This window comes from Nyctibius grandis, chromosome 1, assembly GCF_013368605.1.
Source record: "Nyctibius grandis isolate bNycGra1 chromosome 1, bNycGra1.pri, whole genome shotgun sequence".
NCBI lineage: Eukaryota > Metazoa > Chordata > Aves > Nyctibiiformes > Nyctibiidae > Nyctibius > Nyctibius grandis.
Window position 1 is genome coordinate 21,705,953 of NC_090658.1, and position 21,005 is coordinate 21,726,957.

Genomic DNA, 21,005 nt, shown 5'->3' on the forward strand with positions numbered 1-21,005 from the left:
CTGAAAGTACAGAAGTCTAACCTAGCTTGCCTTTCTAAGGAAAGCTTTTCTTAATTGCCCTTCCTAGGCAAGCACAGTGGTATAGGTACAGGACTATTTGCATATGCAGCCACGTTTTGTCATAGGAAGGGAGATTTTGTACATGTCATGTTAATTTGCTTCATTTGTATAGCAGAGAATCTTTCCTCAGGGAGGTGAGCCTGCAGCTCTGTTAGCCCTTTGTTCTGGTTCTTCATCTATAAAATGCAGCATTAGGGCTTTTTTCCCTTTTTCCCCCCATTATTTTCCCCCCATTCCAGAAACTAAAGATCAGTATAACCCCCTGCCTCCTTCCCCCATGAAACAGCCCTTTCAAAGTTTACAAAGGTATCAGTCACATCCTTAGGATTCTTTACCTGTTTTTTAGATCACTAAAAGACATTAGGTGTTGCCCAGGTAAGTGCTAAAAGCCCCTCCCCCCACCTTCCCAAATTCAGGGGCACGCACTTCCAGGTAGAAATACAGATCCAAGAATCTCTCTTTAAAACTTCACTTAGTTTTAAATGCGTACGCTTGATTACTGTTCAAAATGATACTGTACCCCTGGTGGACAGAATATAGAAGCTCACTGATGACAAAAATAGTCTGCTCAAAGCAGCTAAGCTCTCACCTGTGAGCTTTAGTGCACAAAAGCACAACCTGTAACTGTGAAATATCGTCCGAGATATCTGTATTCACTCAACTTGCGCTTGGAATATTATCACCTCCATCTCAAACTGACTAACTTGTTTTTTCCCTTTTAAAGGCAGCAGTAATGAACTTACCTGTCTTTGATTATGCTGAAATAAAAGTTAGACAAGTTTCTGGAACAGAATGCTTGCAACAATCGAACAACTTTGCTATAATCGTATTCTTTGTATGCTTCTGTAACCTGGGAGAGGGAGCAGAGAGAGGTTAAGAATTTTCATCACAGAGGTATCAATTTTCATCACACGGCATACAATGACAACCCCTGATGAACCTGAACTTACAGAAACTGTAATGAGTGACACAAAGTCTGAGGGAATCTTTTCTTTAAAAGGTTGTTGGAGGGGAAAAAATGTTAATTCAGTTAACAGTTAGGACAAAGAAATAATTTCAATTCAAATTTGAGGGGAGAGCACAGGGGGAACCCCAGAAATTATGCCCATACTTTCTCATTCAGCAGAATGGCTGAGTGACAGAAATGACTACATTTTGGACTACAGCAGATTTTGAAAGCTCTAGAAGTTTTTGGTTTTGTTTTTTTATATCCTATTCTAACTATTTCTAAAGACTTCCAATTTGAGGCCTTGGGCAGGGAGGGAGTGGGGAAACCGGGTCGATGTCAAAACCAAGTTAAGAACGTTAAGAAGAGAGTCTTCCTCTCAAAAGCTGAAATAGGCTTAAGGGAGTGCACATTGCATCAACTTTGTGGTCATAAATTGCCTACTTGATACGTGCTCTTTACTCATACACTTAAAGAATTTTCCTTAAGAGGGTATAACCAATGCAAAATGTTACACATGTTCATCTAAATACAATTTACCCCTACCTTGCTGCCATAATCTTGCAATAAATGCAGCATGTATTGATCTACTATGTACATCTCTGAAGCAGGGATGGAATCGGTTTCTGGATTGAAGCCAGCCATGTTTCCCAGCATGAAGCGTAGTGTATTCCGAAGCTAGGAACAAACCAGAAAAATTAAACATTAATGGTCTGCACTTTAGATGAAACACAAAATTATAATATTCCATAATGAATTAACTACAGCTTCCTGTTTTGCAAAATGATTGTTTGAATAGTTACAAAAGCATCATGAAGAACATATGCCAAAAGGACCTACGGAAAAGCACACTGCAAAAACTAGTCTTTCCTTTAGTACACTTTACTATTTGATACACAGATGTAAAAAGCAGTAGTACCTACCTAAATGAGTTCAGAAAAGCTTTCTTTAGTTTAAAGATCAAAAAGCTTTGCAATGAATTCTACTCAGCCAACACAAAACCATAAAGAGGAGCTGTCATTAGAATAAAGAGCATTAGTGCATTTGGCTCTTACCTTGTTGATGTCATCTCTTGCAGCATTAAGTACAACAGGCCCAACCAGCACCTCAGTAAAAACATTCGATTCTGCCACCCACCAGCGGAGAACGTCGGCACCATATGGAGGATCCTTGGTGTGATCCTAAGGAGAGACACAAAGGCACAGGAGTAAAACCGCTGGGGGTCCTGCAGCATGGTGAGCAGCGCAATTCCACATTGTCAATGCTTCATATACCTTAACTGTGCCCAGAAGGCCCCTGTATTTGGAGGCCTTCACCCTCTTTTAGCAAGATTCACTGTTAAGCCAGGGCTACAATATATACTCACAGCGGTCTGTGTACAAGCAATGCTAGAACTCAGGTAAGTTGAGATGAACTCACCTTACAGCCTTGAATCCTTTGAACACTGAACATTAAAATAGCAATGTTAATATCTAAAACTACATACATTTTTTTCCCCTTTAGACTGTTTTCCACCCTGTTTTCAACTCTGAGAATGGCTTCTCTCCTTTTTGAAAGGAGAGAAACTATTGCGTGTTTTACTGAATCAGATAATCAAGTCTCTGTAAGGATTGATTCTTCATCTAGAGTTGCAAAATCTGCTTAGTAGCCTCAGAAAGAGCAACAGCAGGACTGGGGATGGAAAAAAGTTCAGAGTATCACCTGCAGTGCAACCTCCCTGACCATGGAATGAAGTAAGTTTCCAGAGTCAATAAACAGCCTAGGCTGAGAGCAGAGAGATTGCTGGGGTGCAACTGCTACTCTGACTGCTCTACTGCTAGGCCCAGCTTGTAGGGTTCAGTCAGTTTCAAAGCAAAGGTTAATTATTTTATTTTTTTTGATCCTGTCCCCCATCACTCCATCAACAGTGTTCCCAAGTAAAAAGGAACCATCTTACACCTTCTATTAATGCATTTTCTTTTCTCTTTGCACGGGGCAAAGGTGTGGGGTTTTTTTTGGCACTACAGATGAAGCAAAACTACTCAAGGTTTTTACTCCGGCCAAATGGAATTGCAGTGTAGCCAAAGTCTTTAGAAGAGCCTTAGAGTTCTGCTACAAGACAGCTGTTCAGAGAAAAACATGCCATGCAACAGTTGCAGAATCAGATAGTGAAAAATTGTAACTAGTGATTCTAAGAAACTCAAGAGTTTGACTTACTTCACCTCCATTGATAACTACATCAGGGTCAACCACGTTGCCAATAGATTTAGACATCTTCTCCCCTTTCTCACCAAGAGTAAATCCATGAACTACCAGAGTCCTGAAGAAAAGATTTTAGTGCAAACAAAATCCCAGTGAAAAACTTATGTTGAGAACAGATTTCTAATGAGGATATTCCTAAGTCAAAACAATCCTCTATTTTGGTAAGCCTGAGGCTTCACCTGTCGAGTTCAACCAACCATGATACGCTGTACTACCACCCAAGAAGCGCATACTTTATTCTCCTCATTTAATTTTACCATGCGAGCAACAGATTGTTTGCAGATATCCAGGGCACACCTATTTCAGATGAATTAAAAAGACTAAAGTATTATTTACACTTTAAGCCAATACATTTCCCAAAATTGCAGAGTCTCCTTGAGAGTGACCCACATCACCCTTCCCTATGCTTTTCATCTTCCAGGGCACAAACAGTATGTCACAGCTCCAGTATAAGAAAGAAATGCACACAGTCATTCTCAATTCCTTACAGCCTAACATTCAAGTCAATGGTCTTAGGAGATTTCCATACTCCACCTCCCACACAGAATCACAGAATGGTTAAGGGTTGGAAGGGACCTCTGGAGATCATCTAGTCCAACCCCCTGCTAAAGCAGGTTCCCCTAGAGCATGTTGCACAGGGTTGCGTCCAGGCGGGTTTTGAATATCTCCAGAGAAGGAGACTCCACAGCCTCTCTGGGCAGCCTGTTCCACTGCTCTGTCACCCTCAAAGTAAAGAAGTTTTTCCTCATTTTCAGATGGAACTTCCCATGTTTCAGCTTGTGCCCATTGCCCCTTGTCCTGTCACTGGGCACCACTGAGAAGAGTCTGGTCCCCTCCTCTTGACACCCACCCCTAAGGTATTTGTAAGTGTTGATAAGATCCCCTCTCAGTCCTCTTCTCCAGGCTGAACAGACCCAGCTCTCTCAGCCTCTCCTCATAAGAGAGATGCTCCAGTCCTCTGATCATCTTTGTAGCCCTTCGCTGGACTCTCTCCAGTAATTCCTTATCTTTCTTGAACTGGGGGGCCCAGAACTGCACACAGTACTCCAGATGTAGCCTCACCAGGGCCATGTAGAGGGGCAGGATAACCTTCCTTGACCTGTTGGCCACACTCTTCCTAATGCACCCCAGGATACCATTGGCCTTCCTGGCCACAAGGGCACATTATCCCATAATAATCCCTTTGATTATGGGAGTGGGAGAGATGGCAAAAGAACAGACCTGTATCTGATAGTGCAATAGGATATACCTAAATGACTGAGAAAGAAAACATCTAGTAAAACTACAATGGAAAAAACTTAAACAATAAATCCATTACAATCTAATCCGAGAAAAACTTTATACCAAAAATGTAAGAACATAAACTTAGCAATGGCTTGATTTCTCTTGTTTATACACTACTGTCCACACTATCAAAAGCCCAATATTTAATAAATGAACTAGCACTGTGTTTGCAATCCACACACTTACTTATATGGTGCTTTTTTCCTTGCTGCCACACTGGTTAATAAAGAGGATTGAAACCAACCTCCCAACTGGTCTTTTCCTTCAAGGTATGTATCTGCTCTTTGCTCTGTACCTTTAAAATCAGAAAGATTTTGTTTAAAATATTAGCCTATATCGTCACACAATTAATACACTTAAAATCTCTTAAAGTGATTAGTAAAACTTATTCTGCTCTTTAAACTCAGTAGGTAAGTCACTTTTATAAATGGTGTACGGTTACTTGAACATGATACAAGTGATTCATTAGTATCGGATTTTTTTTTAAAGTCCAAGACTCACTGAACTCCAAAATTTAACAAATAAGCTTGCTTTCCCCCAAACAAAATAATAAATTCTGAAAACAGAAGCTATAACACCCAGAGCACTTCGTAAGAAGTTCTCAAAGTACTTTCCAATTACTCCTAAACAAACGGAAGGACCCAAGAAAAGATCACATACTTTGGAATTAATAAAAACCTATGCTACAACCTGAAACTTCACCAGTTGGGAATTACTCAGGATACGAGTCACAGATGTAATGTGCCTGACTAGGCTGTGTAAGGCACCTGGTATTTGCAGAGGAGACCAGGAAGCTCTGGCAGTGACCACAGCTCACCTGCGACAGAATTTACATTTCTGGTCACTGGTGTTCCAGGAAGATTAAAAATTTCAGGAAAGGGTTAGGACAACATGGGAAACAAAAAGCCTGTTGTGGGAAAGAGGGCTCTGGAGGAACCTGGCTTCTTTGTAGCTTATCCAGGTGAAGGCTGAGCAGAAATATTATTCCTTATAAATAGACAAAAAGAGGAATGCTAGAGAAGAAGAACGGGAACTAATGAGTACTGTTGGCATCAGAGAAAAAATGGGCTACAAGTCCCGTAGACTGGGTATTAGCTGACTGCACATTAAAGCAGAAGAGCAAACCCAGCTTTCCCCACAGGGCTGAAAGAGGGCAGCAAAGTTTTAATGGCTTTACTGGTGGAATTCAGTCACTGCACGAAAAGGTACAAGACTTGTTGACTCAAGAAGTCTCTCCTTGTCCTAAAACAATCCCAGATAGGTCATCATCAGACTGAGAACGCAATAATGTGGAGCACAGCAGAACATGCAAGTCAAAGCCTACAACTCTGCAAAATTATACATATTTAGCAGGAATTTCGTTTTGATTCTAAAAGTTGGTGGTGTAATTTTCCAGATATTCAGACAAAATCTTCTCTACTCAGTTTTTATCTACTAGCTCCTTTTATCCTCTTCCTAGGACCCCTGAGACAATGCTTCTCTTTCTGCTGCTGACACACTTGATTTATTTGTTTAACTTAATGGAAGTTTCGATATTTAGATCCATCCTGCAATAAAGGGAAGTTCAACATTACAAAGGTCAAGGCCATACAGTTCCAGCTAGCACAGGAAAAATGTGTGGGTGGATGTTATGGTTTTTAACACATTTGTTTATTCCTTCAAGAAAATCTACAGAGTTTGGGTTTTAAAAGTAGAATAAGTAGAGATCAGCCTTTGTATTAACAGACTGCAAAAATACTTGTGAGGACAAGATAAAAAAAAGAATATTTGTGTAAGGAAGAAAATAACAGTGGAAAACCTGTCACAACACGTTTGTTATTTACAACTAGTTTACTAGCCAGTGGTTTTAGAAAAATGGCAGTAGTTACAACTTAGAGAAGAATTTAAACGAACAACTGATTACAAACAGCAAGCTGGATTGGTCTTTTCTGACAGGAACTAGTACATCTGGCAGGCTGGCTAATGTAGCTTACAAAGTTAACAGAGACGTGAATATTTTATCTCTGTAGAATACAAACAGGTTTTGCAGATACGAAGCCTGCCTTTTAAGTGCACAAGTAGCTCCCCTACCTCAGTTTCATTAAAGTTGTGATGGTTACATATAAATTAATCAGACCAGTGCGCACATTTATTTGGAAGAGTATGTCCAACAACTCAGAAGAGACTTTTCAGTTGTTTATTTTACACTGAGGTATAGTACATAGGTCATTAAAAAGAATGACAATTTATGATCCTTCTGGTTTGGATTTCAAGATTCCATATCTTTGATCTTACAGACTTTGACTTTTAGATTAAACTTATTGTATTTTAATTCCAGGAATGAATCAGCTAAGATAAATTCAAGTCTCTCAGTCAGCATAAAAGTTTAAACACGTAGACAGGTAAGTTGTAAAATAATCACATTCGTTCAGTTAAATATTAGCCAATAAGATAGGGAAAAAAGTTATGATGTTGAAAACTACCATCATTGCGATACAAAACGATGGGTAAAAAGCTGTGTGACTTTTGCCAATGGCATATCACGTCGCAATAGAGTCCAGTGTGCATTTTTCTATGAAATATTTTGAAAAACAGTAAACTCAAGGATGTGGTGCAGATGGCACTCTGCCCATAAGGAAAATGTCAAGACCTGGAAGTGAATTTTAAGACAGAAAAGAATTCTCTAAAATGGATACTCCAAAGATGGCCACTGAGATAAGCACTATCAAAAGGCTGAACACAAACTGAACTTCAGAGCAAAAGCAAAAAAAAAAAAAGTCCAATGCACCACAGCATTAAGCATTCAAAATTAGGAAATGCTTTTGAACCAAATTTTGCTTTTACCACACCTTTTTGGTGGCAGTGTATTAACACTCTTCTACCTCACAGCAGTACCGTGAAAATAAATTTATTCATGTATGAAGCATTCAGACTTAAATTTTAACTTTGCATAAAAGAATATGGGAACGGTTCTTTCAAAAAATATTTGAGCCATGTGCAGCAAGAAAGAAACAGGATTAGATAGCACAACAATGAACTGTTCAGTGAGAAGAGCGTTAGGCAAACAGAGCATTAACGAAGCAAACAGTATCCCCAGAAAAATTCAGTAGCAGTGGGTTTTTCAGAGCACATTGCACTTGTGGATCTGCTCTCAATGGTGCAAAGGAATTAGTATTTACACACAATGTAGTTATAACTGCACAATTTTGTTTTTGTGACTACAGTAGCTAAATCTTTCATCTTAGTGTGTATGTCGCACCTTCCTACCTGCCACACTGCTGATGCAGAACGGTTTGGTTAATTTGTCATTTAGCTAGAAGTGGTACCTTTGACACACCTAGGCTGGAAAAAGGAAGCCAACTGTAATTCAATGAAAAAAGAGCAACTTTAAGTCATTTCCATCAGAACTATGCCCTGTCTCTGGTAGGAAATGCAGCAAGGCAAGCATTAGAAATACAACTGCATCCATGCAACCTATGATTTAGGGCACTTAGCTTGCTGACACCGAGCAATTCCTTTAACCTGTTCAAAAACCTCATATTGCAGAATCTCTCTCCTCCTCCTCCCCATCCCTTTCCCAACCTGCCATATTTTTTTAAAAGGAATCTGTGTGGCCATCAGCTAAAGGGATGAATTTTATAACTGCTGCATCTCATTTAATAAGCTCAGACACAGCTAGTTCAAGTCCAGTGAAAACTGAGGTCCAAGTTCCCCAAGTTGCACAGACTTTGAAGACAATGACTTATTTTTGCGAGACTGGAACTGGCAGGGAAATCTGTCATGCTGTTTATTCCTGCTGGTTACTAACAGACAGATCATTGACTTATAATTTTCAATAACTTGAGTTCATGGTAGAGTGGAACAATTATAAACATTAGTCTCACAGTTTTAGCCATCTATTATATCCTCCAGTTGCCCTGAAATTAACTCGTGCTGCAAAAGAACCACTGCCATCACGACGCTGTCATCAGACGGCAAGCAGTAACTGCTGCTATGACTGATCTCCAGCTACAAAATTAACGGGTAGCACTTTACAGGTAGCACGCCAGCTCCCATATGCCTCTCTGCTTTCATGAGTTTAAGCCACGGGAAGTTGTTCTTCCTGTTGTGACGTTCTCTAAGCGATTTTGGATTTCTCTGTGGATTTCATCCATTTTTCCCCAAGAGTACTTTGGCAAAGAATCCCATCAGTTAGCCTGTTTGTAAGCCTTGCCAATTATTTTTATTGACATAGGAAGAAGTTCTGCAAAAAGTTTTAAAACCTGGAGCATATTGGGAACTACAGAACAAAACTATTTATTCAACAACTTCTCTTGCAAAGTGCATTTTTCATAAAGGGTAAATTAAAACAGTAATTTCATATGAATCACTGAGACTGTACTTCCATTTCTGGCAGCGGCTGGGAGCCTCAATTACATAGGAAAAAAGGTAATGCAACTTTTGTGTCATTTCTGAAGACAGAGGCGCTTATGAGATCACACCGCTTGTTAGTTCTTCATCCAGCTTTTGAACCAGTGGGGCCACTCCAGTCATGTCAGACAGCAAAAGAAGATGCCTTACACACGCCAAGTTTCATGAAAATAGATGACTAGATAGAGAAGAGGAACTTTTAACGGTTCCATGAAAGAAGAAGTCTGTACTGTGAAAGACCTGACATTTATTAGACATTACAGAATCCATATGGGAGCCTTACACAAATTAAGAGTGAATCAAGGGTCTTGATTCTATTATTCCTTATTAAACACAATTTTCTTTCCCCTGCAGCAGCTTAGAGGTAGTTTTTGCATACTGAGGTGTTAAGCCCTTGAAGAATGCAAGTATGTAACTGTGCATATAAAATACCACTACTTTGTTATACCTTTCAAAACCAAACCAGAAACATTTTTAAAGAGTATGAACTTTAACATATGTAAAGGTCTTCTAGAAAATGAATGTTTGCTGATGGTACTGTTGCCTGACCACGTTGCTAAGAAATAAAACCTCTGGTACTAATGTGTTTTATAATTCAACAAGATTGTTATCACACAATTGTGTACTGAGGGTTTAAAGTCCAACAGACTTGATGCATGGGACCACTCCTCCTTTAGAAAGGACTCCTGACTTTGGACTATCCTCCAGGCAAACAGTGTATATTTTATGTATTTTTATACAAATATATATCTGCTGCCTGCTGAGTAGCAACTACTGACAGTAGGAGCTATAAACAGCATACAGCAAGTATACATTTTTTAAGCCACAATATACTGCTTTAGTTACTGAAAGTAATCCGAGGTGAAAAAGTACGCCTACACTGTTAAAATTATAAAACTTAATTAGATCCAGCAGCTGATCTCAATTTTATTCTGCTTCAAATAGCATGCACAAGCACAAACTGAAATTTGTTAACCGAAAATAATTTAAGAGTTACCAACTAGCAATGAAGTACCTTGGCCGTTTGTGTCATGCAACTTCCATACTCAAAACAAATACATTCTGATTGGAAGATATATGGTATGCCACATGGCAGAATCAGTCAGAATAGAGTATTAGAAAAATCTCAACTTCTACTATGCTGAAAATGAGTTTGCCATCATTAAACCCTTATCTTTACAAGCAAAAGCAGCTTTACAAGAAGTCACAACCAGTTTGCTGCTGACATAATCCAACCCAGTTCTGCTGATACCAACACCATCATGCAAAACAGTTATATTTCGTTCTTCAAGTATTTTAAAACAAAGATCGACATATTAATTCTGTACCTTCCAAAACATGAGCCCAGGAAGTTCCACTGTCAAACCAGATGTCTAGGACGTCCTGTCCCTTGACGTAATCCAAAACATCATGACCACCAGCCTATTGGAAAAACAATTATTAAATAATGCAAACAGAATACTCCGTATCATTTCAAAGCTAGAAATAAAGTATATTTGGTTTCTGGACCAGTTTTGTACAGGCTCTGCTACCAACTTTGTGAGTGAACACAAAATCATTTAGATAATTTTTTCACAATAGTTTTCAGCTAATTACTGATGAAAACCCAAAATCAAAAAAGGAAAAATAACAAAAAAACCTGAGATGGCAGAGTAAAACTACAGTTTCTGTGCTACCTTAAGAACACAACGGTAAAAGGAACAATAAAAAGTTAGGAAAAATTAAATAAAAATTTTAATCTATTTTAATACAAAGACGTCATATATATTTGGGCTCATCATTTGGTTAATTGGGATACCACTTTCCTCCTGAACTACAACGAGGAGGATGGAGACCTCTGCCCTGAACTAATGGCACAAATCTCATTGTGTGTGTTTTGCCATACTCAGATCTCACTTTCTGAATAATCCTTTCACAGGATACATTCTCATGAATGTACAAGATTGAAAAGGATCATAGGAATATATGAAGGTTTTGTATTTTTTCCCATCACTAAACTGTCTCAAGCACCTTCTGTATTTGAAGTAAAAAGAATTACCTTCGCTACAGCCTCTTTTGATAGTAGTTGTTCAATAGGAAGGGTCCACCATGCATCTGTTCCTTGCTGCTCCACTATTTTGATGACCTCTGTGATAGTTTCACTAGATTAGAAGGAAAAAGGGGGTTCATGAATTGATGAGTTAATTGTACCTTCCAACAAGTATCCCCAATCCAAAGTGGTAAGATATACTGATAAAGAGATCAAGCTATTTAAACCTGTGTTTTTCCAGCTTCTAATCCAGACAAGACTCCACAGAGCTCTCTGCCTGTATTAAAAAGACTTCCTACTTTTGTCTTCTGAGATGGGTAGGGTAGTGTAAAACCTGGACATACAGAAACCCACGTGTATTCCAAACAGCTTTTTCTGCAAATATGCAAAAACTGGGCACTTAAAAAAGATGCCAGCAGCTTGAAAACTTCTAAAATCCATTTCACTTGCTATTTCTTGACCTTGGATTTACAGAAACTAAACAACTATTTCCCCCAAAAACTATTGGCTCTTTTTGACAACAGGCTTCTTTTCTCCACTGGATAAAGCGACCTTGAGAACTCATATGGAAATAGAGAGTTAGGAAATGGCAGCATTTCAAATAATGTACATATATATATATAAGACGTCTGGTTGCCTGGATTCCTCTTTTTTAGCAATATATTTTTTAAAGGGTAAGAAACATTATATATAAATACATTAATCCCAATAATGTGGGAAACGGAAACTTCTGTACTGAGTAGAGAATGATGTAAACAACCATTCAATATACACTCTGAAGGCAATACATGAGTTCATATGGTATAGCATCAGCCAGGACAAAGGTCCTGAAATAAACAGATCCTATGGAAGTAAGAAAAATAAAAAAGTTAACTAAGCAATTTTTCTGATGTGAACAGATAACACAACCACAAGGTGTGCGGTTCTGTGCACTATTTATGACACATTCAATCGTTGTCCCTGTAGGTAAGGCTATGGGGAATTGATTTTTCATATCATTTTTAATGTCAAGTCTAGACATAAATTAAGATAGCTTAAAAACAAAACAAACCCCACACACTTCGTCTTGCTGACTCACAGAACACTTACCAAACAGATGAGTTTTAAAATATCTGCTGTATTTAAGGATTACAGCAGATCATCACGACCTGCCAACTTCAAACTAAAACCGCTGTGTTACCTAATTCACCATAGATTAGTTTTTAACTCAAGAAATGAAGATTTAATCAATTAACTAACTTCTTGACACAGTACTGCGAAAGGGGAAAAAACTAAAATAATGATCTGTCATAATTATCTTGGAAACACAAAAGGCAGATGATCTAACTTCAGTGTCATCACTCGGTTTTGTATTTGGACTTCAGCACAGTATTTTTTCTGCACTGCTAATAAGCTGAGTTACATCACTGCAACATTTAGTGGACTCAAACACGGAGTTTAAGCATGAAAACCCATGTTCTTCAAGAAGATGTGAAATAAATTATTACTTAATTACATGACATGAGGTGAGACAGTAAGAAGAAAATGCAATTTTGCTTGATTGTGGGAATAAAATTGCAATGATACATCAACAGTTTTGTATTCATCAATCAGTCATCAATTAATCAATTTACTTTTCAAAGTAAATTACTGTAGAAACATCCCCGTAGGTTTTCTGGAGACAAAACCCACTAACCAATAACACTCACAAAGCAAGAGCCAGCTAGCAAACCACCGCCATTCTTACCCTTTCAGGCTAGAATGGGTATCATTCACCTTCCAGTTTAATGATGATAGGACACAATTTATGGCTTTGTAATGTATCTGCTAACATTTATCTTGGTAAAACAACATTTAGGAGCTCTGGATCCAAATGGTATTTTTTCCTTTCAGAAATATTTGCACAGAGGCCTGTTTGTCTGTACTTCCAGTTGTGAAGTCTTACTTCCCCAAGACAAAAGCAAACTCCAGTCCTGGTAGATTCGTGGCAGATAGCTGATAAGTATCCTTTATGCTTTGCTTCCTTCAGGCTAAATCTTCAAATTCAGAAAGCTCACAGGAAAAAAAATCAAATAAGGCAAGGAGAAGTTTGTTTGTCTCAGCCCAGACTAAACTATTCCACTGAATTTGTCTCCTCTTGCAGGGTCAGTAACTTCCACTGAAGAGGCTGGCTTTACACCCAGACCTTCAGTGATGACACAGACTGTAGCACCTGGGAACATTTTAGGAAAAGCCATACACAACATTATTTTTCACTCCTTGCCAACAGAAGGCTCCATCTTTGAATCTTCTCAAATACACTATGAGTGTATTTTTAAAGAAAATTATGAATAACTAGCTGTCTTCAAGTGAATATTTCTCCACAGCCTTAATGCCTTCCTGTTACTGGCCAAGTCTTACCCATGGCAGTCACCAGCAGAACATAGAGTAGCTAAATTAAAAAGAGGATGATTTACCCTAAAACACACTTATTACCACATAAAATGTTAGTGCATGTTGAGTGACTCACGGAAGCTGTAATTCAGTGCTCAGCTAATGGCTCTGGTATCAAATTATAGCCAGAAAATTTTTCTAATCAAGAATTATACCCATAACTACTATAGAAAAGCTACCAGCATGCCCTATAAAATAAGTAGAAAATTTAAACAGGAACTAAACATGTCTTCTACATAGCTTTTCCATATTGCAAATACACTTCAGTGGAAGGACATAAACTCTAGTGATGAATTCATTTCCAACTTATAAATTTTTAAAGCATTCAACAGGTATTTAATGACATCCCTGTTTGTAGGGATTTTTAAAAGGAGAGAAATCCAGCTACAGACCAAAAATAACAGCTATCTTAAACAACATCTGCTCTTAACAAACAATGTTTTCCAGCAACTGTCTGAATTCTGATAACAGCAGAAAGCTCAATTTATCAGATATTCTAAGCTTTAAGCAAAGGAGATACAGCCTGAAGTGCCACCAGTTTTCTGACACGGCAACTGTTAATTGCAATGAGATCTCTCCTCAATGAAGAGACAATGATAAAGGTCAGGCCTATCACACAAATATTCGGAGAAATTAACAAGGGGGGGACCTGAAACACTGTGTTAGTGCAACCTGTATTACCTGTAGTGAGGACAAACTGTTCTCCTTTCCATCAGAGGCAGGGGGAGGGACAAGAAGGAAATAAAACCTTGCTATCAATCTCCCTTGGGAAACCATCATAAAATGACTGCTTTCATTTACAGTAAGTCAGTATTGCCAACACCACACAACAGTCATCTACCACTGTAGATACACCATTACTACAAAACATACTACGGACTAACCTTTTACGAAGTGTATTGCCATGCAACGTAAAGGCTCATATTTTTAATTTATGAAGGGCAGAATTATTTTAAACACACATTTTTGTGACATGTGAACTAACAGATACGATTAGGCTACAGATCAAAGTTTTCAGACAACTAAAAGAAGGTCAGATTTGTGTTATGAATCACTTACGAGAAATAAAGAGTCATTGACGGTGAAGTCAACTTATTATTGACCAATATTCTCAAAATCCTATCATAGTTTCAAACCAAGTATAAAAACGTTTTAGCAAGTGCAAGGTTTTTTCATTATATTCCGTTTCCCTACAGAATATAAGTGAACATTAACAGTCAAGTATTTTATAAGAGGAGACAGTTAAGACCAAAGATTTCCAGGATACCGTTTCACCAAATACTTTGTCCTCCTACAGTTTGAAAAACCCAAGACAAACAACCCCACCACCCCATTCCTCTAATCTTTTCCCAGGATCCTTATGATTAACTATTACCAGAGAGGAATGACTATATTTAAGGTATCTGTATTGTTAGGAGGAAGATTTTTGCAAAGTACTTTTATATAAGGTGCAAGTGAAAACCACCTTTCTCAAACAACTACTCATCACTTTATAATCTGTGGGCTTCAACGTGAGCATGATAATTCACTGAGTTAGCAATAAACACCATTGTAAAACTTTGCCCTGTATTCATACACTATCTAGAACTCGCATTACGTGTCACTCGCTACGTTTTAACACTGAAACCCCTACGGCAATTCACGCTACCACGACACCAGCCAATCACTCTGAAGTCTGATATTGATTATGCTGAACACTTATTTAATGTGTTAACAGAAATTAGGCAGCATTAAGATACAGTCAGGAGGAGAAGAATACAGTGCCTGATGTTCTCTCAACCTCTTTTCAAACAACAGTAAAGAGGGCAAGTTACCTTCTTTTTTGACATGAACGTTGATACTGCAGCACTAAGTATGTTACGGTAAGTTGCTATTGCTTACAAGTCACTGAAATGTCTTAATATTTTAAAAAGCAAATTACAGCACAGGGTAGATCTACTTCAAAAACAGGTTGGGGTTTACTTTGTCTGAAATTTAAGTTACTTGTTAATGAAAGTCACAGAGAAGGGGACAAAAGTTCTCAGGCATTAGAATAATCTTTGCAAGAGCACTTATTATTACCAATATCTGAACAGTGAATTTGTAAAGAAATTATTGCATGAGGTCAGATTAAAGTATGTGTATCACATTTATTACCTGGTCGGAACTACTACTAGAAATATAAATCTCTCTTTTTACTTTTGGAGCTCTTTCTCTCCTCTCTTCCATGAGTTACAGAATTTCCTAGAATCAGAATGTTTTCTCTCGAAATCTATCAAATTTTGAAAGTTGACAAACAATATAAGTGTTTATTTGTGCATGTATTCTATTTAAAGTCTTTTTTCTCCATTCGTGCAGAAAAATCGCACAGAATCTTACCTCCGTATTCTTACTGAAAATGACAATAATGAAAAAATGTTCTCTCCTTTTCCCTCTCTCACATATGGTTTTGTTATTTTATAATAATTTTTTAATTCCTGATCGCGATATGATGTGGTATACTCTATGTAAAGAATCTAATCATCAGTAGCATATTAAATTTATAACCACAGACAATAGTGTCATACAATCAAATGTCTTTCAGGGTTACGGGGGGGCCACAGCAGCAAAGAAGATGACTCATGGAGATCTTGCATCAAACTGCTTGTGTACAAGATGACAATCCAGATTTTGGCTTTCAAGTTAGAAAGACAGGATGGTTGGTGTGGGAAAAATATTCTGTTAGAGATGAGCAGTTGCATCTTGAAAGAGAAGCTCTTTGCAGCCTTTCACGTGACAAATTCAGGGGAAACTCTCACTTATGGAGGGAAATAGCAGTTTATTTTTGGGACTTTTTTTTTTTTAGAAGCCTTTTTGCAGGTGATACGTAAAAAGGATCACTCAAGATCAACCACCGGTGCTCTCATATGTAACAGCAACTCCATGTGGACTACACTGACTTCCAGTGGAGATGCTGTTACTTTTGATAGCCACTCAAAAACTGCAGAGCAGCTGCTACTGGAAGCACATTTATCCAGCATTCAAGATAAGAAAACAGCTTTTGTTTTGAAATGTAAGTTATTTACTGTTGTTTTAATGATATTAATTATTCACACAATTTGAATACGGAACTTCTTAAGTGTTAGAAATATGTCAGCTACCTATTGTGATATGATTTTCAAAATTATAATGCAAAAGCCACAAAATATTTAGGCTTAGCTGTTTATTTCAATAAGAACTGGTGTCCAGGAAAATGACCTATGAATTGACAGACTGCTTGCTAAATTTGCCTGTCATTTCTATAGGCCAATATTCTGTGCACTTTTCCTACTCTGGTTACAGAAGTCTGCTACGGCTAACTTTAAATATCTAATGAGTGTTTTAAACTTTTCTTTGAAAATTTCACCTCTACTGTAAAATACGTTAGAAGTAAAGAGTACTGACTATAAATGAGCATCAGAAGCTGTAAGTCAAATGGAATAAACCTACTTTTCAAACATATTGGACATGCTTTTTTTTTTTCCTAAATTCCTCTCTTTTTTCCCTGAGATCAATTCTAACCAAACATGCCATACTGTCCCTTTGTTCGTTCACCTACATGTGTGACTGCTAGGCCAATACCTACACACCAAGGTCAAGTTGTTAAACTGTTGCAGAGTTTATCACATCAAAATGCCCTGATTGCCACATATCGTACAACTCCAGCAATAATCTCACACAGCTCAAGCACTTACAAAAGACATGCTTTTTAATATAGGTCACTGGTTTTCAAAGTAATTTTACTACAACCTAAAGGAACTCCCATGCATCCCTCTTTTCAAATGCTTTCTGTACCAGCTGGGTCAGCTACTCTATGTTCTGAAGGAGCCATTGCTCCATGGTGCCCTTCACATTTGACTGCCAGCTGCTAAACTGTTTTTCATTACACTCTTATTTTGTTGTTAAACTACGTATTTTAACAATCTTAAGCAAGCACAAGTAACACACTCAAGCCTACTCTGCAGACAGGCTACAATAACTATTCCTCAGAAATTGTAGGTTTTTAATGTGAACATCCACTTACTTTTTAACACGGTAACAATTTTTGCAGGTAACATGATTTTACACCCCACAGAGCCTCCATCCATTTATGTCCTGATGTGCGTCAGCACTATTCAGGTACTATAAACGACTATGGTTATTGTGGTCTTTTCTCACAGTTATTGCCTACTGTGAAAGAGTCAAAGTACATATCTGTGCACCTACACACCCAGTCATACTAGGTGAAGCTAAGAACTAACCGCTTAAAGTCCATTCCCTGCTCTCCACACCCTAAGCCTCACCTATTACTATACTTACGTGCTCAGTCCAGCCTCTGGAAAACATGCTGGACCCTCTACAGTGTATTTATTCAACACCAGAATAAAAAGAGTTCTGCAACACTACTTAAGTTCATCTCCAGCTATGCAGTCTTATTACCCATAATGAATTCGCACAAACGATTGTAAGGTTAAGATGGATAAAATGGAGTTACGCTAGCATATCTCTAGACAGAAAACAAATATGGAAATAAACAATGAATGTGGAACTCCACAATACTATTTTTATAAAATCACGTCTTAAAGGATATTCACAATTGAAAACCTCTGTTCCCCGAAGAGGTAAAAGCAGAACTCTGTTACTCCTTAAAAGACAGAAAAGGATCATATTTGGTTGAGGTTTCTTGTTGTAAAGCATAGCTTGGATGTTGTCTGCATTACATTGTCTGAAATTCCTGAAATGCAGTGTTTGCAATATCTGGATACTATTAACCGAAAGATGGCAGAATAAGGCTAGTATCTGAAGCTTTAGACATACCAAATCATACAGCTAAAGGTCACTCACATTTATTAAGGCTGGTTCTTCAAAAACACTCGAATTTTATTTTGAAACAAAGTGCAGTTGTTTATTCTGCAACTGATTTGGTTATTCCACTTCAGATATCTCATTGCCACTTATTCATGTCTATTTTGACAAAATATCTATAATTGTTCAATTTACAGTGCTACAGTTACAGTAGCAATCTAGTCTAACTACAACTCGCATTTTACACCTTGCTTAAATGTAAAGGCCAGTGATTACTGCCAGCTCACTTAACCTGAAGATGAGGGACAAAAGCAGCAATTACTATCAAGGGGACTTTTCAGGTAATGTTAGTATCTAAGTAAACAGATTTCTATTTCTTACACACAAGTCACCTTCAGCAATGAGGTTTTGATTGTTTTAATTTATAGCTGAATTAGTTCTGTGTATAAACAATTACAAGGAAAAGCATGTATTTATACTTAAATAGTTAGAAGTTTTATAATATTGTGTAACTGCAGCACAACAGACAGTGCTCATTCTTTCATTTTTCAGTATATAAAGCTAGACAAATACCTGTTTATCAAGCATTCTCCTGTGTTCTTCTGATAAAAAACAGGAATTGGAACACCCCAACATCTTTGCCGTGATATACACCAAAACGTCCTTCTGTCCAGCATTTCCAGCATTCTGTTCACTGCAGACGTAGGAATAACTTTCACTTTTTTCAGCACTTCCTATGAAGTAGACAGGGAATTGTTGAACACGATTCAGCATTCACACAAACACTGTTTATGCTACCAGTAAAAAAAAGGTGCAAGTCTACACTCCCACTCCCAGTACTGAATAACATGTTCTCGGGCAACCATCACATTTACTTTGTTTCCTTCACCACAAGTTGCTCTTCAGCAACATGCTCCGAACGCTGTATATACTGATACGTCCCCACAGAGCAACAAACGCTTGTTTGCCAGCTCTGATATCTGGCAGATGCATCCTAAAGCGAGTTAGAAATGGCATCAGTATCTATCTGAAGTTTAATAGCTCACTGTGTCTTGGGCTGTTGTCTGCTTTGAAATCCCATCTTGATACATACTGCCTGTATTAGAGAGAGTGGGCTACCACTCACACTGAGCAACCATCATATTCTCCTTCATTCTAGATAAAGATGAATATGGAATAAATACTTCATGCTCTAATTAGGATGAAATCACTGTTACCCAATACACCCTAAGGTGCTGGCCTCAGTTTTCTGTGTAGATGTACATAATCTCAAAGAGCACTGTATACTAAAAAAATACGTTTTCAAGTTATTTAAAATAGGACTGTGGCAAAAGTAATAGGGGAGCAAAGATGTCTGTCCATGCAAGGCTACCATAACAACAAAGGTAATTTTAATAATGATAAAATTGTCTTTTCTGATTTAATTCCTTGAAACATATTTTTAAAAATACTTTGGGGAAAAAATTCAGTATCTCTAAGAAACTTAGACATCTCCTGTAAATACAATTAACAAATATGTCAGTCAATGTATTTATTCTGGATTATATCAATATTGACAAAAAAAACAACAACGTTCATCACTTCTACAACAATTAACACATTTCAGCTACTGTTTGTAAACCCCAGCCAAGAACATATTCTGGAGTGAGCTACAGCAAGATTGTTTTGCTGATTCTGAATGGCATCAACTGTCTTTCAACGTCCTGTACAAAAGCAAAATTGTATACCTGTGCTGTAGCCTTCACACTTGCTGTGTTTACAAACCACTGTTTGCTGGCACGAATAATCATTGGTTTTTTAGTCCTCCAGTCATATGGGTAACTGTGCACATATTTCTCCTCTTTTAACAAACTCCCGGCTGCTTGAAGCATCTGAATGACTGAGTGAAAAATTGAGGCAAGATTAAAATCCGATTTGACCACACTGTCACTGTTAACCTCAATTCATTCCTTTCCATGGTCAACACATAATAAGAAGTGCTTACACTTCATCTGTATTCAAAATGTGTTGAGTTTATATGAACCCTCAAAATATACCTGCAGGAATGTAACTGATAAAGTAACAAATGGCTAAACATCAAATACTCACCAGCTTCATTCCCCTCTTCAAGGACATTCTTGTTTTGAAGTTCAGGACCTGCAGCTTCGGTAAAAAATCCACCTTCATCCACAAGGCAATCCTAAAAATAAATGTTAATCATGTCAATAAAATACTGTATGGCAATTAATTACCTTTTTGGTATTCAAAAGCAACTTAAGTACCCTGCTGAGTAACTACTTTTCTGATGAATAGCAAAGTATGTCGTATTTAAGTACACTTCAGATTTAGTGAACTGCAATTTAGTTATCTACCAGGCAAGTGAATTTTATGTATCAGAAGTAATGAGCACCATTACATTTGCAGATATACCACAACTGTCTTACATCAAGTCACTGGTTAGTATTTCAATGAATTTTCAAATTAACAGTGAAAAACAAAAACAAACCAACCAACCCACCTCCAAGAAAAAACCTACCGCTGAAAAAAACCAACTAGAAATACGAGTATAATCAGGTTTTGGAACATCTCAAGAGTCACCTCTTTAAAAAGGTAAAGAGAAAAAGAATACCCTGCATCTTCATTTCCACCAAACACAAACTGATCGTGCATAACTGAACTGTATTTATGTATTCATTTAAAACACGCTTTGCTGAAAAAGAATAGTAATAATGACCTACATAACTGGTGATTTACTGGTCTGCAAGATACAGCTTTAAAAGCCAATTCTGAGTACTGAGAGCCAATATCTGAGAATTGTTGTCTGTGTTACCCTTTAAAAAACAAAACCAAAAACAGAGAGAGAAATCAATGCTATTCTACCAC

At 37.7% G+C, this 21,005-nt stretch overlaps 1 protein-coding gene across 1 annotated transcript in view; it reads right to left on the reverse strand.

The window, feature by feature from the left end:
- IARS2 (isoleucyl-tRNA synthetase 2, mitochondrial) overlaps positions 1–21,005 on the reverse strand; it is a 33,203-nt gene that overhangs the window by 2,614 nt on the left and 9,584 nt on the right. Inside the window, exons 10-19 of the mRNA XM_068395420.1 lie at positions 20,232–20,322; positions 19,871–20,022; positions 18,717–18,877; positions 10,959–11,061; positions 10,249–10,342; positions 4,718–4,826; positions 3,203–3,305; positions 2,062–2,187; positions 1,553–1,684; positions 804–910 (exon numbers count right to left, since the gene is read on the reverse strand). Of these exons, the coding sequence (XP_068251521.1) occupies positions 804–910; positions 1,553–1,684; positions 2,062–2,187; positions 3,203–3,305; positions 4,718–4,826; positions 10,249–10,342; positions 10,959–11,061; positions 18,717–18,877; positions 19,871–20,022; positions 20,232–20,322 (1,178 nt within the window). The remainder of the gene's footprint in view (positions 1–803; positions 911–1,552; positions 1,685–2,061; positions 2,188–3,202; positions 3,306–4,717; positions 4,827–10,248; positions 10,343–10,958; positions 11,062–18,716; positions 18,878–19,870; positions 20,023–20,231; positions 20,323–21,005) is intronic.